The 23,817-nt window shown below is 48.2% G+C and overlaps 1 protein-coding gene across 1 annotated transcript in view; it reads left to right on the forward strand.

Annotated features, from left to right (window-relative positions):
- Window positions 1–23,817, forward strand: part of LOC127572138 (plexin-A1-like) — a 456,000-nt gene that overhangs the window by 421,296 nt on the left and 10,887 nt on the right. The window contains 7 exon segments of the mRNA XM_052019089.1: window positions 4,823–4,982; window positions 9,434–9,537; window positions 10,171–10,267; window positions 12,730–12,920; window positions 15,496–15,665; window positions 19,221–19,433; window positions 20,805–20,955. Of these exon segments, the coding sequence (XP_051875049.1) occupies window positions 4,823–4,982; window positions 9,434–9,537; window positions 10,171–10,267; window positions 12,730–12,920; window positions 15,496–15,665; window positions 19,221–19,433; window positions 20,805–20,955 (1,086 nt within the window).

Raw genomic sequence — 23,817 nt, forward strand, 5'->3', positions numbered from 1 at the left:
AATCTCTGTTTTTTGTCCATTAACCAGTCTACAGTGCATACCTGTATATTACCCTCAATAATTTTGTTTAATAACCTCTTGTGTGACAATTTCTGGAAAGCATTCTGAAAGACCAAGCACATCGCATCAGCTTATCAATTCTGCCTGTGTGAAAACTCTTGATTTGTCAAATGTGATTTTCCTTTCATAAATCTTTGCTAACTTTGCCTAATCCTATTATTATTTTCTAAATAGTCCATCACCACTTCCTAAATGGATTCCAGCATTTTACCTACTACTGATCTCAGGCAAGCTGGCATGTTTTTCTCTCTCCTTCCTTGGATACTACAGTTAGATCTGCTACCTTCTACTCTGTGGAAATAGAACATTGAACAGTTCAGCACAGAACAGGCCCTTCAGCCCACAATGTTGTGCCGACATAGCTATTCCCTCCTTCCTACAGATTGCCCATATCCCTCCATTTTCCTCTCATTCATGTGCCCATCCAAGCCCCTCTTAAAAGCTCCCAATGAATTTGCCTCCATCACCCTATCAGGCAACACATTCCAGGCATCCACCACTCTCTCAGTAAAAAACTTACCCCTCACGTCTGTTCTAAACCTACCCCCTCTCACCTTAAATGGATGCCCTCTGGTATTGGATCGCTCAATAGTGGGAAAAAGATACTGCTTGTCCACCCTATCTATGCCCCTCATAATTTTATACACTTCCAACAGATCACCCCTCATCCTCCACCGCTCCAGAGAAAAGAGCCCAAGTTTGTCCAGCCTCTCCTGATAGCACATGCCCTCTAATCCAGGCAGCATCCTAGTAAACCTCCTCTGCACCCTTTCTAAAGCCTCGACATCCTTCCGATAGTGAGGTGAATCTTTCTAAAATCAGGGGAATTTTACAACAGTAAAATCAGTGCATCCAATATTGCTATAGCCACCTCTTTCAAAGCCCTGAGATGCAGGTCATCAGATCCTGGAGTTGTATTGCCTTTCAATCCCACTCAATTCCCTGTACTAATGTTTTACTGAAACAACAAACAAGATACTGGAGGAACTCAACAGGTCAGGCAGCATCGGTAGAGGGAAACAGACAGTCGATGTTTCTGGACTGACGAAGGGTCTCAACCCGAAACATCGACTGCCCATTTCCCTCCATCGATGCTGCCTGACCCACTGAGTTCCTCCAGCATCTTGATGCTCCAGATTCCAGCATCTGCAGCCTCTTGTGTAGCTAATGTTGTACTAATTTCTCGGATCTCCTCAACCACTCCAGACCTGTGGTTCTTCAATGTTTCCGGGAGGTCTTCTGTGCCTTCTTCCATGAACAGTAACCATTTTAAATTTCTCCGACACCCCTCTATTCCACAATATAATTTTTTCTGCCTCAGTTTGCAAGGGACCCACATTAACTTTGTTAATCTTTTCCTTTATACACGTCTTTGAAAGCTTTTGCAGACTGCTTGTATGTTTTTTGCTGGCCTGCTCCCAAATTCTACTTTTCTTTATGAATATCTTGGTGCTCCTATGCCGAATTCTGAAGTTTTCCCAGTCCTCGAGCTCACTGCATTTTTTGGCAATGTTGTAACCCTGTTCCTTTTGATCTAATATTATCCTTAACTCCTTTTGATAGCAACAGCTGGGCCACTTTTCCTGTGTATTTCTTTTTGCCTTAAAGGAATATATATTACTTGTAAACCATGTATTAATTCTTCAAATTCTTCCTTTACCAAGTTGACACTCGCACTGTGACAGCTGTCGAGTTTGTAACTGCTCAGTTACTTGGTAAATATTTAATTTGGATTCTATGTTCAAGCCTTTAAACAGTGTAATAATATCAGCAAAAGGTGTGATTAGCACTTTTGTCACTGAAAGATTTGTTTTGTGCCTTGCGTTGGATGTTTAAAATTTATTTCTCTCTCAAGTATTTTTGGTGTGTTCACAACCTCCCTGACTGTTTCCCCTCACTCCCACCTCCTCCTCCTCCTCCTCATCACTTCAGTGCTGAAGGGTGTGGAGAGAACACCTCATCTTAGTCTCTCACAACGGTGATATCACAGCCTCACCGTGTGGCCAACCTGCACTGATGTAGCACTTTTACCTCCTTTAAAACCCCCAGATGCTGCTTCTTGTAATTAAATATCAAACCAAACTTGAGACTGTGCCATGTAAGAGGCTGAACCAGGCATCCAAAAAAAGGTCTTTCACAACCCGCAGAGCTCCCAAAGTCTCGCTGTAGAAAAGGAATCAGTGTTGTAGAAAATGCGCCTGCCAACTTGTGCACAGCAAGCTCCCACTAATAGCAGGTGAATGACCAGATTGTTGGGTTTGGTGCATGCAGATTAGGAGCCTGCCCTGCCATTCAATAGGATCATAGCTGATCTGACTACACCCTCAACCCTGCATTCCCGTCTGCCTCCCGTGACCTTTCACCCCGTGCTCATCAAGAATCTGTCGACCACTGCTTTAAAAATATTCAACAACTCTGCTTCCGCTTCCCCTTTGAGGAAGGGAGACTTGGGAGAACTAAATGGTCCCCATCTCTGTCTTAAATTGGTGATGCATCATTGGTAAACAAGTGACCCTTAGTTCTAGGTTCTCCCATTGAGAAGAAACATCGTCTCTACATCCACCCTGCAGGAATTCTTGGGATCTTATATGTTTCAATCCAGACCCCTCCTACTCTTCTGAACTGTCGTTATGAGCCTGGCTTGTCCAATTTTTCCTCATAAGCTACACCACCAAATCCAGTTTTCACTGTGGTAAACAACTTTTGATCTTCCTTAAATGAGACCAATACTATCCACAGTGCTCCAGATGAAATGTCATCAATGCCCTATGTATCTGAAGCATACCCTGCCTACTTTTGTATTCATTTCCCCTACCAATAAATGATAATATTATAGAACATCAAACATGACAGCACAGAACAGGCCCTTCGGCCCACAATGTTGTGCCGACATTTTATCCTGCTCTAAGATCTATCTAACCCTTCCCTCCCACATAGCCCTCCATTTACCTATCATTCATGTGTCTACCTAAGAGCCTCTTAAATGTCCCTAATGTATCTGCCCCCACAACCTCTGCTGGCAGTGCTTTCCATGCACCCACTACTCTCTGTGTATAAAACTTACCCCTGACATCCCCCTTATATCTTCCTCCAATCACCTTAAAATTATGCCCCCTCGTGTTAGCCATTGTCACCCTGGGAAAATGTCTGTGACTGTCCACTTGATCTACGCCTCTTATCATCTTGAACACCTCTATCAAGTCACCTCTCATCCTCCTCCTCTCCAAAGAGAAAAGCCCGAGCTCACGCTCTCCAATCCAGGCAGCATCCTGGTAAATCTCCTCTGCACCCTCTCTAAAGCTTCCACATCCTTCCTATAATGAGGTGACCAGAACTGAAAACAATACTCCAAGAGTGGTCTTACGTGAGTTTTATAGAGCTGCAAAATTACCTCACGGCTCTTGAACTCAATACCCCGACTAATGAAGACCAACACACCATACACCTTCTTAACAACCCTATCGATCTGCGCGGCAACCTTGAGGGATCAATGGATGTAGACCCCAAGATCCCTCTGTTCCTCCGCACTGCTAAGAGTCCTGCCATTAACCTTATATTCTGCCTTCAAATTCAATCTTCCAAAATGTATCACTTCACATTCTATGAACATTCTATATTCTCTGAGCTTTCCAAACTACTTGTTGTACCTGTGTACAGGTAACAAACAGGGTCCATTTTAACAAACATTCATGAGTTGATTTTGTCCATAAGTTGGAAATTACACTAAAATCATTCGATATGGTAAACAGACCTCCACAGTATTGTAATAAGATAAGATTTCTTTGTTAGTCACATGTACATCAAAACACAGCGAAATACATATTTTGCGTAGAGTGTTCTGGACCGCAAATGTCGCCACGCTTCTGGCGCCAACATAGCATGCCCACAACTTCCTAACCCGTACGTCTTTGGAATGTGAGAGGAAACCGGAGCACCTGGAGGAAACCCACACAGACACAGGGAGAACATACAAACTCCTTACTGACAGCGGCTGGAATTGAACCTGGGTCGCTGGCGCTGTAATAGCGTTACGCTAACCGCTACACTATCGTGTCGTATAGCAACTAAAGCACATAACACATAAGAAAGAAGTTCAAGTATATTCTCGTAGGCATACATACCCAGGGTATGAATGCCAAGAAAATTAGCTATTTGCAGCAGCAGCCCAGTACGTTACAAACATCAATTACATAAATTAACAGAAATCATACATAACTTACATGACAAAATAAAACAAAGATAAACGTAACAACATCAGTGGAAGTTGAGGGAAATATAGTCTGAGGTAGAATTTTTCTGGTGGGTTCAAGAACCTGATGGCAGTGGGGAAGAAGCTGTTGTTGAACCTTGAGGTGTGGGTCTTCAGGTTCCTGTACCTCCTGCATGATGGCAGCATCGAGAAGAGGGCATGTCCTGGATGGTGGGGATCCTTAATGATGGATGTTGCCTTCCTGAGACATCACCTTTTGTAGATGTCCTTGATGGTGGGGAAAGAACAATTACTAAAAGTGGAGAGAGAGAGGACACTAGTTCCGTCATTCGTAGAAACGAATGTATGTATGTAGGTCAGACTTTTGAATTTAATAATATCATAGGAGCTTGTATGTAGGTGTGTCCGTAAGTTGGGAGTTCCTAACCCAAAGGTGGCCTGTACTTGGGAATTATACACAGGGTGAGACACCAGAGTCAGTCAAGGAAGACGTGCACACACATCCCTCAGCCTGTGTGGCAGTATGCTGATGTCCTCTGTTCTCTCTGGCAGACCCTGAACTGTGTGAACCCCGACAATGAGAACGCCCCCGAGATCCCGGTCAAGGTGCTGAACTGCGATACGGTCATGCAGGTGAAGGACAAGTTGTTGGACGCCTGTTACAAGGGCGTCCCGTACTCTCAGCGACCCAAGGCAGCGGACATGGACCTCGGTAGGGCCCCAGCTTTGTAACTGTTCCAGCTTATCAATTTATTTGTTGGTGGGATGTGGACATCACCGACAGTGCCGGCATTTATTGTCATAGTCGTGGAGTCATACAGACGCAAACAGGCCCTTCGGCCCAACTTGTCCATGCTGACCAGGATGCCCATCTAATCTCGTCCCATTTTCCTGAGTTTAGCCCCTATCCCTCTAAACTTTTCCTATCCATGGACCTGTCCAACTGTCTTTTAAATGTTGTTAATGTATCTGCCTCAACCACTTCCCCTGACAGCTCGTTCCATATACGGACCACCCTCTGGGTGAAAAAAGTTGCCCCTCAGGTTCCTATTAAATCTCTCCCCTCTCACCTTAAACCTGTGTCCTCAGTTCTTGATTCCACAACACTAGGAAAAAGACTGTGTGCATTCACCCTATCTATGCCCCTCAATGACTTTATACACCTCTATGAGATAGCTCCTTCTCTCCTATGCTCCAATGAGGTTCTATCCTGCCCAACCTTATAACTCAGTCCTTCGAGTCTTGGCAACATCCTCATAAATCTTTTCTGTGCTCTTTCCAGCTTAATGGCTCCTTTTCTACAGCAGGGTGACCAAAACTGAACACAATACTCCAAATGCAGCCTCACCGACGTCTTATGCAACTGCAACGTAACATCCCAACTTCTGTACTCAGTGCCCTGACTGAAGAAGGCCAGAGTGCCAAAAGCCTTCTTCACCACCCTGTCTACCAGTGACACTATGTCAGAACCATATGTACTTGTACTCCTAGGTCCCTCTGTTTCTGCAACAGCTCCCCAGGGGCCCTACTGTTCACTGTGAAAAGTCCTACCCTGGTTTGTCTTCCCAAAATACGACACCTCGCACTTATCTGAACTAAACTCCATTTGCCATTTCCCGGCTCACTTCTAACCCCTCCCTCCCTATTGCCTCTGATTGAGGAGGCAGCTAAGAGTCAACCATGTCGACACAAGAGACCGCAGATGCTGGAACCTGAAGCAAAAAAACAGACTCCTGAGGAACTAGCAGCGGGTCGAGTCAGCACCAAGGAGGTGATCATCTGGTTCCTTCTACCCATCATCCTTCCCCCCGCCCACCGCCCCCCCCCCCCCCCCGCTCCACCCATCACCTCCCAGCCCCTCCCTCATTCGCCTCGTTATAGCACCTTCTCCCATCTCCACTCTTGGCCCCGATGCAAGGTCTCAACCCAAAACCCTCAACAGTCCCCTCTGCCTTGACAGATGTTGCTTGACCCACTGGTTCAGATCAGATTAGTTTATTGTCACATACACCAGGGTGTAATGAAACAGTATACATGGTAAATACAATGATGAACACAAAACAGTTGTAGTGCAGTCTGAAGTCGTGGTCAAAAGAAATGCTGAAATGACAATAACAGAAGAGGTAGAACTAAGGGTTCGAGAACATGGCAGCATCACCAGGAAGGGGGATGTGAAAGAGGTGATTGGTTCAGAAGTCTGACAGCAGCAGGGAAGAAGCCGCTTCTTAAGTCTCTCATCCCGGCTTTCAATCCTGTATCTTCAACCCAGCAGTTTGTTCTTTGCTCCAGGTTCCGGCATCTGCTTCCCCATCACAATCTTGTTCACTCTGGGAAAAGCAGTTTCTCTCATCTCCATCCTAATCTATTCCCTGAATCTTGAGGCCATGTCCCCTAGTTCTAGTCTGACCTACCAGTGGAAACAACCCTGCCATCTATCTTATCTATCCCTTTCATAATTTTATTTGTTTCTATAAGATCCCCTCTCATTCTTCTGAATTCCAGCAAGTATAGTCCCACGCGACTCAATCTCTCCTCAAAGGCTAACCCCCTCACCTCCGGAATCAACCTGGTGAACCTCCTCTGCACTGTCTCCAAAGCCAGGACATCTTTCCTCAAGTAAGGAACCAGAACTGCGCGCAGTACTCCAGGTGTGGCCTCGCCAGTACCCTGTACAGTTGCAGTCCCTGCTCTTAAATTCAATCCCTCCAGCAATGAAGGCCAACATTCCATCCGCCTTCTTGATAACCTGTTGCACCTGCAAACCAATCTTTTGTGATTCATGCACAAGCACTCCCAAGTCCCTCTGCACAACAGCATGCTGCAATCTTTCACCATTAAATAATAATCTGATCTTCTATTTTTCCTTCCAAAGTGGATGACCTCACATTTACCAACATTGTGCTCCATCTGCCAGACCCTTGCCCACATCACTTAACCCTACCTATATCTCTCGTGCAGACTCGCAACATCCTCTGCACAATTTGCTTTCCCACTCAACTTAGTGTCATCAGCAAACTTAGATACGCTACACTCAGTCCCCTCTTCCAAATCATTAATGTATATCGTTAACAGTTGTGGACCCAGCACCGACCCCTGCGGCACCCCGCTCACCACTGATTGCCAACCAGAGAAACACCCATTTATCCCAACTCTCTGCCTTCTATTGGTTAACCAATCCTCTATCTATGCCGATACATTACCCCCAACTCCATGCATCCTTATCTTATGGACAAGTCTTTTATGCGGCACCTTGTCGAACGCCTTCTGGAAATCCAAGTATACAACATCCACCTGTTCCCCTCCATCCACTGCCCTCATTATATCCTCGAAGAACTCCAGTAAGTTTGTCAAACAGGACCTGCCCTTCCTGAATCCACGCTGTGTCTGCCTGATGGAACCACTTCTATCCAGGTGTCTCGCTATTTCTTCCTTAATGATAGCTTCAAGCATTTTCCCAACTACAGACGTCAAGCTAACTGGCCTATAGTTACCTGCCTCTTGCCTACATTCTTTTTTTAACAGTGGCATGACATTCACTGTCTTCAAATCTGCCGGGACCTGCCCAGGGTCCAGAGAATTTTAGTAAATCATTGCTTCTACTATAACTTCTGCCATTTCTTTCAGTAACCTGGGATCCCATCAGGACCAGGGGACTTGTCTACCTTTAGGCCCACTAGTTTGCTTATCACTACCTCTTTAGTGACAGCGATTGTATTGAGGTCCTCACCTCCCATCGCATCCATAACATCTTTATTTGGTATGTTAGACGTGTCCTCCACCGTGAAGATCAACACAAAATCATCATTCAAGTCCTCGGCCATTTCCACATTACCCAATATTAATTCCCCCTTCTCATCTTCCAAGGGACCTACGTTCACTTTAGCCACCCTTTTCCGCTTTATATAATTGTGAAAACTTTTACTCTCTTATTTTGTGCTAGTTTTACTTTCATAATCTATCTTCCCTTTCCTTATTGCTTGCTTAGTGGTTCTTTTGTTGCTTTTAAAGTTTTCCCGATCTTCCAGTTTCCCACTACTTTTGGCGACTTTGTATGCATGAGCTTTTAGCCTGATGCCTTAGTTATCCAAGGCTGGCTCTCCCTACCCTTACTGTTCTTGCTTTTAACTGGACTATACTTTTTGTTAAGCACCATGAAAAGTCTCTTTGAAAATCTTCCACTGTTCCTCAACTATCCCACCATATAGCCTGTGTTTCCAATTTACGCTAGCCAACTCCTCCCTCGTCCCGTTGTAGTCTCCCTTGTTCAGGCACAACACGCTGTGTTAGATCGAACTATTGCACCCTCCATTTGTAACAGTCCCAGCCAATCCAGTCTCTCCTTATAACTCAAGCCCTCCAGTTCCAGTAACATCCTCGTGAACCTTTTCTGCACTCTTTCCATTTTAATGACATCCTTCCTATAGCTGGGTGACCAGAACTGCGCACAATCCAAGTGTGGTCTCAACGACTTGTACAGTTGCAACATGACGTCCCAACTCTTGTACTCGGTGCCCTGACCAATGAAGGCCAACATGCCAAAAGCCTCCTTCACCACCCTGTCTACCTGCGTCACCAATTTCACAGCCTTCAATCAGAAACCGGGAGGGCCATGAGGAAAGAGCTGGGGAATGGAACTGACTGGAACGCTCCTATAAACGTCAGGTTGATGGGCTGAATGTCCTCCTGTGGTGTGACAGTTCTGTGGAGCTCACAGGAAGGTTGAATACGAGCTCTCCATTTTACGGAGCCACTGACGTATCGATTGGCGGAAATCGTTCAGTAATCTGTGGTGATCGGCAATTCCCGTGCTGCCCCACAGCTGGCAGATTAGCCCGCAGACTGCGGATCACGTGTCAGGACCTGGACACGCGTGTGTGCATTGGCCAAGGTTCCTGCCCTCACAGCTAAACCGCTGCCTTTGCTGGAAAGTATGTTTTCCCAGTGAGATTCAGATGTGATGCCCCTGCAGTCAAAGAGCCGACCCATCCTCCCTGTTAAAAATATATCCTTGGGCAGTGCCTGACGGGGGTAGCACACTCCTCGCTCTGACTGGCCTATTAGATTGAGGAGGTTTTGGGGAGGCTCTCTGTGACACTCCCAATACTTTGAAATGGGCGTTGGATCACAATTTCTCTCCTCTCTCTCCCCCACCACCCCTCGCAGAATGGCGGCAGGGAAGGATAGCACGGATAATTCTCCAGGACGAAGATGTGACAACGAAGATAGATAATGACTGGAAACGTCTGAACACCCTGGCACACTACCAGGTACGGCGCTGAGGAGATATTCCCAGGTCCATCCCTACCCCTGTCCCATCTGAGCCCCTTGAGTTTGACTCATGGAGTTTTACAGCTGCTTGGCATTTGATTAGGAGTGGTGAGAGCTAATTCCAGATTTAATGGGGTATTTTCAGCGCCTGTGGTTTCCATGGACTACAACTGGGGAGCTCATCTGGGTAAAGTGTTCTCAATTGTTCTCACCTCCGTCGAACCTGTTCTGACACTCAGTAAGATCAGCTGTGATCTCATTTTGGCCTCAGCTCCACTCCCCATAACCCTTGACCCCTTGGTCCTTGAATATATTCAGTGATCTGGCTTCCACAGCTCTCTGGAGTGAAGGATTCCAACAGCCCAGCATCCCTTGAGAGAAAGAACACTTGTGGCTGGGGCAGGGCATCTATGAGGCCAGGACGTGTAGTGACGCAAATCTGGGGCTGCTGAAACTGGGGAGTGGCAGGGGTTAGTTTTGGATTTCTCAAGCATCATAGGGATGGGTGGAATAGATAATGCGGTGCTGTTACCTGTGGTACGGAGCAGTTTTACTAATCTTCCCATAACCCTAACCCCATCCTGCCCAACATCCGAACTGATTGCCTTTGTCCATGGATTCTCCTCCCTCAGGTCACAGATGGATCGTTGATAGCACTTGTACCGAAACAAACCTCAGCCTATAACATATCCAACTCCTCCACCTTCACCAAATCTCTCAGTCGCTACGGTAAGTCTGGTGTCTCCGATTGCAACTTAACTCTTTGAATGCAGCCTTCCAGGGAATCGGAGTACTCTTGGATTTATTCAATCTGGGGATCAGGGTACAGTGGGCTAATACCTCTATCCTTGTTTTGTTTGATGCACCTACGTTGTTGGGACTGGAGTCACATTCAGGCCAGGTACACCTGGAGAACGTTAGCGAGTCAGATGGGTTTTGGTGACAGATTTATCCAATGACTGCAATAAGGGCAGAATACACTCGGGCAGCATCTGTGGGAAGGGAAAGAGTTAAAATTTCAGGTACGAGAGCCTTTGCCAGAACTGGGGAAGAAAGAGAGAAAAACAAGTTAGTTTTCAGTTGCAGAGAAGGTGGGGAAGGGAAGGGGAGAACAAAGGGAATATCTCTGGTAGGGTGAGACCAAGTGGGTGGATGGATGCGGTTACAAACACATTCACATATTCTTAATCAGAATCAGATTTATTATCATTGATTTAAATGATGTGAAATTTGTTGTTTTGCGGCAGCAGTACAGTGCAAAGGCAAAATTACTATAAGTTACAAAAATAAATAAATAGTCCAAAATTGGTAAATTGGTATCGAGAATAACATGGGGTCATGGACCATGCAGAAATCTGATGGCGGAGGGAATCGTTGGTGTGGGTCTTCAGGCTCCTGTACCTCCTCCCCAATGGTAGTAACGAGAAGATGGTGAGGGTCGTTAGTGATGGAGGCCACCTTCTTGAGGTACCACCTCTTGAAGATGTCCTCGATGCTGGTTGCAGGCTGTGGGATATGCCCAGACTATCCCAATAGAATAAGAAAAGCTTGAGCTAAAATGATGACACGCAGTTCTGATGCACACAGAAAGAAAGAATGAGTTACCCAAAGTAATTTAACTGCTGCCCCAGTTGAACCTAATCATTAGGTGACTGTAGTCACAGTGGTGGCCACAGAAAAGGTTTCATTAGTCCCTGATTGGTTCTTTATTCCTGGCCTTGTCACTTCCAAGAACGGATAAATGATTGTGTATTTCCTGTGTAAATTTGTTAGGATGTCTGTGGCTCATCGAGACCTGTGAAATGCTTCTGCCTCTGGCTGCACACGTGTGCTTTTAATCAGGGCGTGTGTCACGCCTTTGAGCCTTTTCTCAGTGCCAGTGTGTGGCCCCTGTCCCTGCTACAGAAGCAGGAACACTGAGTTAACCAGGGGTGTTGGAGGCTATTCGTTTGGGTGTTTCCCTGCTGGAAATCATGGCTCAAATATCTCTCAAGCCACACTCCCGCTCCCTCCTTCCTATTTGTACCTGAGGCTCAGCTCCAAAGCCACAGAGCTACAGATGAGCCGCAGGCAAGAGGTAGGTGGAGGGTCGGAGTGGGTGCTGTGTGGTCCCATCTCGAGATGTGCCCTCTGCAGCTTGCAGCACAGACTGGAACAACCCAAAGCATCTCACGGCACCCACCCCCTGCATGAAGTTGGTACCAAGGCAGGACTTAAAGCTCAGTCGCAGAAGTTTAATGATCAGCTTAGAGGAGAGAGGAGTGGGCTGCGGTAGTGGGTTAGAGAGGAGATCTGGGAGCACAGGGGGCTGAGGGAGGGTCCGGCAGTGTCTCGGCCAGAATTGGAGGAAGAGAGACTTAGGTTCAGGTTGTAGAGTTGGGTCATTGGTCGTGATGGGGAAAGGTCAGGTCACAGGAAGTGAGAGGGTTCCAGTACAAGGAGTTCCGGAAACATGGAATGGTTCAGGTCAAGTGACTGGGAATGGGAGGGGTCCGGTCACAGAGGGCGGGTGGGGTTGGTTGGAGTAAATTCCAGGGCTGAGTACAGAGTCTGGTGAGGGGGAGTGTGGGGGGGATCAGATTGCAGGAGGTGGGAGGGGTCGGGTTAGAGAGCGTGGGAGGGGTCGAGTGGAGGAAGTGGGAGGGGTCAGTTATGGTGGGAAGGGTCAGACTGCGGGAGGTGGGAGGTGTCAGTTTCAGTGGGAGGGGTCAGGGTGGAGGAAGTGGGAGGGGTCAGTTACTATGGGTGGTGGGAGGGGTCATTTGTGGTAGGGGGGTCAGACTATGGGAGGGGTCAGTTAATATGAGTGGTGGGAGGAGTCAGTTGTGGTGGGAAGGGTCAGACTGTGGGAGGTGGGAGGGGTCAGTTGCAGTGGGAGGGGTCAGCTATGGTGGGAAGGGCCAGACGGGGAGGTGGGAGGCGTCAGTTGCAGTGGGAGGGGTCAGTTGTGGTGGGTGAGATCAGTTGCAGTGGGAGGGGTCAGTTGCAGTGGGAGGGGTCAGTTATGGTGGGAGGGGTCAGTTGCAGTGGGGGGGTGAGAGAGGTGTTGGTTATGCTGCTCCCAGTGTGAGTTGGATGGACATCAGTGGGGAGTCTCGCGCCCCCCCCACCTCCACTTCCCACCTAGCGCCCGCTCTCCGCGGCAACGCCCTGCCATGTTACTGAACGTCCGTCTGCCCTACCTCTTCCAGAGAGCATGCTGAGAACAGCCAGCAGCCCCGACAGCCTCCGCTCTCGGACACCCATGATCACTCCCGACCTGGAGAGTGGCACCAAACTCTGGCATCTGGTCAAGAACCATGACCACATGGACCAGAGGGAAGGAGACCGGGGCAGCAAGATGGTGTCCGAGATCTACCTGACACGCCTGCTCGCTACCAAGGTAAGTCATTCTGAACTGGTCCAGGTTAGTGGGCTTCTGGTCCTCGATGGAGGTGGGATGTGGACCAGAGGGTAAATGTGCCACATGGTGTGAAAGGTGCTCCATGTAATGTGTAGCATTGCCTGATCACGTCACTGTAATGTGTAGCGTAATCTGTGTGTGCATGTACATGTGTATGTGTTCGTGCCTGTGTGTGTGCATGTATGTTTGTGTCCATGTGTGTGCATGTATGTGTGTGTTCCTGTGTGTGTCCATGTGTGCACGTGTATGTGTGTGTGTTTGTGCCTGTGTGTCCGTGTGTGCATGTATGTGTGTGTTTGTGCCTGTGTGTCCATGTGTGTGCGTGTACGTATGTGTGTGCATGCCAGATACCAGAAGAGAACTGCTGACAAATTAGTTTTGGGAAATGAGCTTTCAAGACAAGTCAAATTGAGCATTTTGTCATGTGCACAAGTACGGTGAGGTACAGGTGCAGTGAGAAACCAGGTGCAGACAACACACAGAATATAAGTTATACATAAATTATACGATACAGTGAAGAAAAAGAACTGTGCAAACCAAGATATTAGTGCAAAAAATATATTCAGAGACAAGTCCACAGTACTGCAAGGGGTGGTCCGTAGTGTCCCGTTGCTGAAGTGGGGTTAGGGTTGTGCAGGTCAGTTCAAGAACCTGATGGTTGAAGGGAAGTAGCTGTTCTTGAACCTGGTGGTGTGGGACTTCAGGCTTCTGTACCTCCTGGCAGACGGTAGCAGTGGGAAGATGGCATGGCCTGGATGGTGGGGATCCTGGATGATAGATGCCGCCTCCTTGAGGCAGTGCCTTCTGTAGATGCTGTCAGTGGTGGGGAGGGCTGTGCCCGTGATGGACCGGGCTGTGTCCACTACTCTCTGCAGCCCCTCGCTTTCCTGTGCATTGGAATTGCCGTACTAAGTCGTGATGCAACCGGTCAGGATACTTCCCGGCTGCCTGTGTGATGAACCTCGAATCCTGTGAACAATGTTTATCGCAGCAGTTCCAAGGCTTTCACCCTCAGCTTCACAATTCTGTGCAGGCCGACCTGCTCTTCAGTCCTGTCACCACCAGCCCAGGTAACCAGTGAAGGATCGTGCTGTCACTTTGATTGGCTGACTTGACCCCAGCTGGGCTATTATCACTGATTCTGGGTGGTGTAAAGTGTCAAGGCCTTGCTGAGGGAAGCCCAGGGCACTCACTGGGCAGTAACAGAGGAGATCACAAGATCACAAGACAAAGGAGCAGAAGTAGGCCATTCGGCCCATCAAGTCTGCTCCACTACCTCACCATTGGCTAAAGTATTCTCCTATCTAGCCCCAATTCCCAGCCTTTTCCCCATATCCCTTGATACCTTGACTAATTAGATACCTATTGATCTCCTCCTTAAGCACCCCCGATGATTGGGCCTCCACAGCTGTACGTGGCAAAGAATTCCATAAATCCACGACCCTCCGGCTAAAGAAATTTCTCCTCATTTCTGTTCTAAATGGGTACTCTCTAACTGTGCCGTCTAGTCCTGGACTCAAGGAGGGCATTATTTCTGCAGAGAGGGTGGAGAAGCTGGAGGTGAGGTTAAGGATCAAGCCAGTAACTTTAAGCACTGGGTGACACAGTGGCAGAGTTTGTAGAGCCGCTCTCTTGTCCTGCCAGGGACCGGGGTTCGATTCTGACCTCCGGTGCTGTCTGCATTGAATTTGTATGTTTCCACACCCCCCCCCCCCCCCCCAAGGTGCTCCAGTTTTCTCCCACATCCTGAATAGTTACAGATTTGTAGGTTAATTGACCACTAAATTGATGTGGTAGAATCCGGGAGAAGTTGGTGAGAATGTGGGAAAATATAAAAATGGGATTAATGTAGGATTGGATCGCTTCCTCATTAGTACAGTGGTTAGTACCCCCCGCCTGTCACACGGGAGACCAAGGTTCAATTTCCCGATGGGGAGATGTCTATTTCAGAGCAGGCACGGTAGTGTAGCAGTTAGTGTAACGCTAATACAGCGCCAGCGACCCAGGTTCAATTCCCGCCGCTGTCCGTGAGGAGTTTGTACGTTCTCCCTGTGTTTGCGTGGGTTTCCTCCGGGTGTTCTAGTTTCCTCCCACATTCCAAAGACGTACAGGTTAGGAAGTTGTGGGCATGCTATGTTGGCGCCAGAAGCATGGTGACACTTGCGGACTGCCCCCAGAACACTACACGAAAGAGATGTATTTTGCTGTGTGTTTCGATGTACATGGGACTAATAAAGATCTTAAAATGGATGGCTGATGGTTGGCATGGACTCGATGGGCTGAAGGGCCTGTTTCCATGCTGTATCTCTCCACCAGCGTCAGTTCCACAGCTCTTGGTGAACAAGATCTGAAGACCAACACCGGACGGTTGGACCTTCCTGCCATCCTGTTCACGAAGGAATAGGAGGGGTGGTGGGGAGAATCAGCCCCCTTCCCCGGGACTAGTGTCCTGGGCACAGGTGGGTGGGGGGGGGGGGGGGGGGGGAAATGGGTTGAAGAGGGTTTGTTGCGCAGACAAGAAACTTCATTGACACGGATGTATTTGTTCTCTCAGGGAACCCTGCAGAAGTTTGTGGATGACCTGTTTGAGACGATATTCAGTACAGCGCACAGGGGCAGCGCCCTCCCTCTTGCCATCAAGTACATGTTTGACTTCTTAGATGAACAGGCAGACAAACACCAGATCACCGACCACGACGTCCGGCACACCTGGAAGAGTAACTGGTGAGTGCCACCAAACTGCCGGGGGAGACGAGGCTGCTGATAAGTGCAACCTATCTGTGTGAAGTTTTGGATCACCCTACGTTTAGTCAAGGTTTCATTTCGCTGGTGCAGGGTCTCGTCCTGAAACATCATCGATTCCTTTCCCTCCACAGCTGCAGCTCGACTCGCTGAGTTTGTTTTTTTGCTCCAGATTCCAGCATCTGGAAAGTTGCCTCACAGGCGGATAGAGTAGATAAGAAAGCTTATGGGATGTTAGCTTTCATAAGTCAAGGGATCGAGTTTAAGAGCCACGAGGTAATGATGCAGCTCTACAAAACTCTGGTTTAGAGTACTGTGTCCAGTTCTGGTCACCTCATCATAGGAAGGATGTGGAAGCGTTGGAAAGGGTGCAGAGGAGATTTACCAGGATGCTGCCTGGTTTAGAGAGTAAGCATTATGAGGAGAGACTAAGGGAACTAAGGCTTTACTCTTTGGAGAGAAGGAGGATGAGAGGAGACATGATAGAGGTGTACAAAATACTAAGAGGAATAGATAGAGTGGACAGCCAGCGCCCCTTTCCCAGGGCACCAATGCTCAATACAAGAGGGCATGGCTTTAAAATAATGGGTGGGAAGTTCAAGGGAGATATCAGAGGAAGGTTTTTTACCCAGAGAGTGGTTGGTGCATGGAATGCACTGCCTGGGACAGTGGTGGAGGCAGGTACATTGGACAAATTCAAGAGATTACTAGATAAGCATATGGAGGAATTTAAAATAGAGGGATATGTGGGAGGAAGGGGTTAGATAGTCTTAGGTGTGGTTTAAAGGTTGGCATTTTGGGCCGAAGGGCCTGTATTAGGCTGTACTGTTCTATGTTCTATCTGCTACCTCTCTTTTATTTCCCCCATTACATTGGGGTTGGGAAGCTGAAAGTGGGAGGATTCCAGCCCTTACAAGCTGGAGGAACTCAACGGGTCGGGCAGCATCTGTGGAGGCAGAGGGATGGTCAATGTTTTAGGTTGAAACCCTACATCAGGACTTCCAAGCTATTGCAATGGCTGGGAAATAATGTTCATGTGCAGACAGTGGTTACGATCTAGAATTTTCTGTCTGTGGCGGGTGTTGGAAATGGAATCAGTCAGGGCTGCCAAGGTACTGGGAGAAGTGCAAGGGAGGGAACGATTTGCGGGGTCACGGTGAGAGTAGAGTGGGTGGGACTGGTGGGATTGCTGTACCAAGAGCTAGCATACACTCGATGGGCCAGATGGCCTCTTGTGTCATAACATAAGGAAAAGAAACAGGAGGAGGCCATTCAGCCCTTGAGCTGATCTTCTATCTCAGCACCACTTCTCTGCACTAACTCCATGGCCCTTGATTTCCTTAATACCTAAAAAATACTGAGAGTCCTGATCCACAATAGTGTCTTCAAAACTGACATGTCCCGTTGGTTTTTTTCTCAGCTGTGATGGCCTGCCTGGTTCTATCTGCCAGCACAGTCCTCGTCTTACTTCACAGGTCAGCTGGGGTTGTAACTGGTCACCTTGCTCTGATGCCAGGAACCTGCTCTGCGTTTACACGCCTGGGAAGCATTTTGGACCACTAATTAACTACTCAACAACACACACAAAATGCTGGAGGAACTCAGCAGGTCAGGCAGCATCTATGGAGGGAAATAGACAGTCGATGTTTCAGGCTGAGACGTTCTGATAAAGGGTCTCATTAGTCACATTGGTGCCCACTTCACAGTGTGCAGATTTAATCTGCAATTGGAAACGTTTATAAAACTGAAACCCATTCATCTGTTCATTGGATGTATTGGTATTGGTTTATTATTGTCACTTGTACCGAGGTACAGTGAAAAACTTGCATACCGACCGTACAGATCAATTCATTACACAGGGCAGTTACATTGAGTTAGTACAGAGTTCATTGATGTAGTACAGGTAAAAACAATAACAGTATAAAGTGTCACAGCTACAGAGAAAGTGCAGCACAATAAGGTGCAAGGTCAGAACAAGGTAGATCGTGAGGTCATAGTCCATCTCATCGTATAAGGGAACCGTTCAATAGCCTTATCACAGTGGGGTAGAAGCTGTCCTTGAGCCTGATGGTACGCGCCCTCAGGCTCCTGTATCTTCTACCCGATGGAAGAGGAGAGAAGAGAGAATGACTTGGGTGGCGGGGTCTTTGACTATGCTGGCTGCTTCAACACTCTCCCTTCTTGTATTGCCCAGAAGAGACTGCCTGGAACCCTTCACTAGGCCATCGCTGTGGCTCTGGGGTTGGGTATTAAGCAGAACCTGCCAGATGCATATTGGCTGTTTCCATTGCTCCCCCAGTGCTTACTCGTCATGGAGAGTCATTGGGTCATTTAGCATAGAAACAGGCCCTTCAGCCCACCATGTCCATACCAACCCATTTGCCCATCTACACTAATCTCAGTTTCCCGCAGTAAGACCATATCCAATCTCTAATAGGCTGTCAGATATTCTGAAAGGATTGTGAAATCCACCAGAGAAAATGCAAAGCAACACACAAAGTGCTAGAGGAACTCAGCGGGTCAGGCAGCATCTGTGGGGGGAGATGGACAGTCGACATTTCAGGTCGAGACCCTTCATCTTGGAAAGATAGAGGGGAGAGAGCCAGAAAGAGGTGAGGGGAAAGGGTGGAGCAAGAGCTGGCAGGTGAGAGATGGATCCAGGTGTGGGGGGCGGGTTGACAGGGAGGTGGACGAGGGGAGAGTGGGAATGACGTTAGAAGCTGGAGGGTGATAGGTGGAAATGATAAAGCGCTGGTCGGGGAGGAAGATAGAGCGTGGAATAAAGGGAGGGAGGTGGGGAGGGGAACCAGTGGGAGGAGTGTGTGGGTGACGGGCAGCTGGAGAGGGTTGGGGAGGAGAAAGAGACAGGGTGATGGGGACTAGTTGAATCAAGGCGGAGAGAGAAAAGAGAAAATGCAAATCTTTATTTTGTTTTGGCGAATCGTTCTCCTGATATACTGTCCAGCTTCACTGCTCTTTGACAGGGTCTCTGTTGGGTCCACGGTGCCCTCGTGCCCCTACCTATGGAAGGCTATGTTTGCGACAGAGGGAGTGGGAGGAAGATTCGCCAGATTGGTTCCTGGGACAGGAAGGTTGTCTAGTGAGGAGAGATTAAGCATGACTGGGCCTGTGGTTTAGAAGAATGGGAGATGATGAGATGTAAAGACACAAAATTCTTAATGGGGCTTGAGAGGGTAGATGGAGGGATAATATTTTCCCCTGGCAGGGGTGTCTTGATCCAGGGAATACAGCCTTAAAATAAGGGTCGGCTGTTCAGAACACAGATCGTTCTTCATCCAGGGACTTCTGATTCTCTACCCAAGATGGCTGCGGAAGCTCAGTCACTGAGTACGTTCAAGGCAGACGTCGACAGATATTAAGGGATCCAGGAGGTGTGGAGTTAGTGCAGAAAAATGGCACTGGGGTCTGAGACGATTCATAATCTGGAATGGTAGAGCAGGCACGAAGGGTTGAATATCTTATGTTCTAATGTGACGTTTATGATCCTTCTAACGGTAACTCTCTTGCTTTCTTTAGTCTACCTCTACGATTTTGGGTGAACGTAATTAAGAATCCACAGTTTGTCTTTGACATTCACAAGAACAGTATTACCGACGCCTGCCTCTCAGTGGTAGCCCAGACCTTCATGGATTCCTGTTCTACCTCTGAGCACAAGCTGGGCAAGGACTCGCCCTCAAATAAACTGCTGTACGCAAAAGACATTCCAAACTACAAGAACTGGGTGGAGAGGTACGCCGGATGCAGATTGCGTTGGTTGGGTGCGCTGGACGGCGTGGGGTGAGGGCGACGGGCTGTGCTGGGTTGGGAGAACATTCTTGGCGGGGTCGTTTGACCAGGATCTGGCATGGACCTGATGGGCCGAATGCCCTCGTGCCATAACACCTCAACGATTCTAAAGCTAACAGCGGTTGTAGTGTAGGGGTCAACTTACAGAGATCTAGACCATTGATCTGGAGTCCCAAGTTCAAATCCCACCATGGTAGCTTGTGAAGTTAAATAATTAAATACATTTGGAATAAAAATCTAGTCTCAGTAATTATTGTGAAAAAAAATCAATTCCAGTAATCTTCAGGGAAGGAAATTTGCCATCCTTATGCTGGGCGATATGTGACTCCAGACCCACCAATTATAAGGCCAGTAGGTGTAAGTAGTGAATGCCTGTGACATCCCCATCCCGTGAACAAGGCAACAAGCAACACCGCAAAAATATCCCCTCCATAGTGCCATGGCCCAAGAGACAGATTTGGTCGTTGTGTTTTCTGGGAGGTAGCGTTACGCTGGAGTGGTAATCTCGTTTGCCGACCCTCGAGTCGGAGGTGAGATAGGGTGCCAACAACCAGTCACAATAGGCCCAATGAAGGGGCTCAGGAAATCTGTGGTCCTACACAAGGTCCACCCGGGGCTCAAAGGTTGATAGAAGTTCACAAGATTATGAGAGGCATAGATAGACAGCTGGTATCTTTTTTCCCCAGGGTCGAAATGTCCAATACCAGAGAGCATGCATTTAAGGTGAGGGGTTTTTGTTCATAAGAGATGTACAGGGCAGGGTTTTTACTCAGAGAGTGGTGGGTGCCTGGAATGCACTGCCAGGGGTGGTGTTGGAGGCAGATACGATAGAGGCGTTTAAGAGGCTCTTAGATCGGCACGAATGTGCAGAGAATGGAGGGATATGGATCTTGTGTAGGCAGAAGGGTAAATTGGTTTATTATTATCACAAGGTACAGTGAAAAACTTTGTTTTGCATGCCATCCATACAGATCATTTCATTACAACAGTGCATTGAGGTAGCACACGGGAAAAGCAATAATAGAATGCAAAATGCAGCTACAGAGAAAGTGCAGTTCAGGCAGACAATAAGGTGCAAGGGCCACGATGAGGTAGATTGAGAGATCAGGAGTTCTTTATCGTACAAGAGGTCTGTTCAAGACTTTTATCACAGTGGGATAGAAACTGTCCTTGAACCTGGTGGAACCTGCTTGGAGCCAGGTCCCATCTATGCTGGGAAGGGTTTTACGTGTCAAGATGTTGAAGTCTCTGAACTGGAATGGAATCTGGTGACCATCTCCTCCTTTCAATTAAGTCCCACTTTCTCCTCAACAGGTACTATGCCGATATCTCGAAGATGCCCGTGATCAGCGACCAGGACATGAGTGCCTATCTGGCCGAGCAGTCTCGACTACACTTAAGCCAGTTCAACAGCAATAGCGCACTCCACGAAATCTACACCTACATCAATAAGTACAGGGACGAGGTGAGCACCCCAGCCATGGTTCTGTTCTATGTTGGTTCTGAATTTTTCCCAGTAACCCTCCCCCTGACAGTTGACCTCCATAGACATTGACTGACTTCACTCTCAGAATCAGAATCAGGTTTATTATCACTGACATATATCGTGAAATTTGTTGTTTTGCAGCAGCAGTAAGATATCTTTATTAGTCACATGTACATCGAAACACACAGTGAAATGCATCTTCTGCGTGGAGTGTCCTGGCGGGCAGCCCGCAAGTGTCGCCACGCTTACGGCGCCAACATATCATGCCCACAACTTCCTAACCTGTACGTCTTTGGAATGTGGAAGGAAACCAGAGCACCCGGAGGAAACCCACGCAGACGCAAGGAGAACATACAAGCTCCTTACAGACAGTGGCGGGAATTGAACCCAGGTCACTGGCGCTGTAATAGCGTTACGCTAACCACTACACTACCGTGCCTGAAGTGGTGGAGGCAGGTACAATTACAAAGTTTAGAAGGCATTTGGTCAATTACATGGATAGGAAAGGTTTAGAGGTATATGGGACAAACGCAATCAAAATGGGACCAGCTCAGTTAGGCAACTTGGTTGTTGGGCTGAAGGGCCTGTTTCTATGCTGTGTGGCTCTTTGACTCTATGGCTCCAAAGCCATGGCCTCTCTCACTGAGGACAAGAGCTATTGGTTCCCCTTCAACCTAACTTGGAGAGACATCAGCCATCCCTTCATCACCTCTGGGCGAGAATGCTGGTGCTCTGGACCATGACTAAACATGGGGTATCTATACCCAGCAAGGTTCGATAATTTCAAAGCAACATTTCAGTTCTGATGAAGGACCAAGGAGCGATAACTCTTTCTCTTCGGAATGTGGGAAGAAACCGGAGCACCCGGAGGAAACCCACGCAGACACGGGGAGAACGTACAAACTCCTTACAGACAACGGCCAGAATTGAACCTGGGTCGCTGGCGCTGTAATAACGTTACGCTATCTGCTACACTACCATGTTCACAGTGCAAGACATAAAGACGTAAAAATTACTATAAGTTACAAAAATAAATAAATAGTACAAAAGAGGAATAACGAGATAGTGTTCATGGGTTCACAGACCATTCTGAAATCTGATAGCGGAGGGGAAGAAGCTGTTCCTGAAATGTTGAGTGTGGGCTTCAGGCTCCTGTACCTCCTCCCTGATGGTAGTGACGAGAAGAGGGCGTGTCCTGGGTAGTGAGGGTCCTTGATGGATGCTGCCTTCTTGAGGCACCACCTCCTGAACATGCTGGATGGTGGGGATAGTTGTGCCCGTGATGGAGCTGGCTGAGTCTACAACCCTCTGCAACCTCTTTTGATCCTGCACATTGGATCCTCCGTACCAGGCGGTGATCCAACCAGTCAGAATGCTCGCCACTGTACATCTGTAGAAATTTGCAAGACTCTTTAGTGACATACCAAATAAGGCCGCTGGCGTGCCTTCTTCATGATTGCATCGATGTGTTGGGCCCAGGATAGATCCTCTGAGATGTTGACGCCCAGGAACTTGAAGCTGCTCACTTTTTCCACCGCTGACCCCTCAATGAGGACTGGTGTGTGTTTCCCCGACTTCCCCTTCCTGAAGTCCGCAATCAGTTCCTTGGTCTCGCTGACGTTGAGTGCGAGGTTGTCGTTGCGACACCACTCAACCACCCGATCTACCTCACTCCTGTACGCCTCCTCGTCAACAGTGGTGCAGTCAGCGAGTGCCGCGATGGTCCTGGTCCTTGCCCTCTGCACCTTTCCCCTGCCGTTCTTTCAGACCTTCACCACTCAACAGAGAGCATCTTGTCCTGATCCACCCGTTCATCCACCCTCTTTGGCCAAGCCTTATCGCCCTTGACCTTTGCCCCATGACCTGTCATGCCACGTAGGTGGGCTGTCTGAACCTTTCCCGTACTTCTAATGACATGGGAGGCCATTTGGCCCGTTGAGTTTACGTCAGCCCTGAGCAATCTCATCATTCCCCTGCTTTTCTCCCTGTAATGTTTCCTCTCCCGCAAGCCCATCAACTCCGACCCCCCCCCCCCCATTCTCCTACCACCCACCTGTACTGGGGGGGTAATGGACCCACCCACCCGCACGTCTTTGGGATGTGAGAGGAAATCGGAGCACCTGGGGGGGGAACCCATGCGGTCACAGGGAGAACGTGCAAACTCAGACAGCGCCGGAGGTCAGGATCGAACCCGGGTCTCCGGCGCTGTGTGGCCGCAGCTCTTACCAGCTGAGCCACCATAACGTTAGATTGTGTGGAATACACTGCCAGAGAGAGTAGTGGAATCAGAGTCACTGACAACGTTTAAGAGGTATCTCGATGAGCACTTGACTCACCAAGGTATGGAAGGCTTCAGGCCAAGTGCTGGGAGATCGTGGTAATACAGTTGGGTGTCCACCTATAGATGTGGGATTCTGCGAGTTATACAGCATGGAAACAGGCCCTTTGGCCCAACTGGTCCATGCCGACCAAGATTCCCATCTAAGCCGTGGTTATGAATGTGGTGATGGACCAAATTGCTATGACTATGAATCTAAGAAGCTGCTCCAACACAGGACCCCACGAGGAGCCTGACGCAAGAACAACAACACCAATGACCCCTCAGAGCTGACCCGAGTCACCCTCAGAAACAATTCCATTGTCGATCGGCCCTCCTTCCCGGACAAATAAATGCCCATCGTTGACTTGGCTCGGTTGTCAGAGGTGGAGTAACTAAAATAGGGGCTGCTCAAGGGATCGGAGTATTTTTTATTTTGAAAATGTACTTTATCCATAACATATACTGCACATACAATGGGTACACATCTTTCTTTACATTCATTGAGCCGTCAATTCAATACA

The sequence above is a fragment of the Pristis pectinata genome, chromosome 6, assembly GCF_009764475.1.
Source record: "Pristis pectinata isolate sPriPec2 chromosome 6, sPriPec2.1.pri, whole genome shotgun sequence".
NCBI lineage: Eukaryota > Metazoa > Chordata > Chondrichthyes > Rhinopristiformes > Pristidae > Pristis > Pristis pectinata.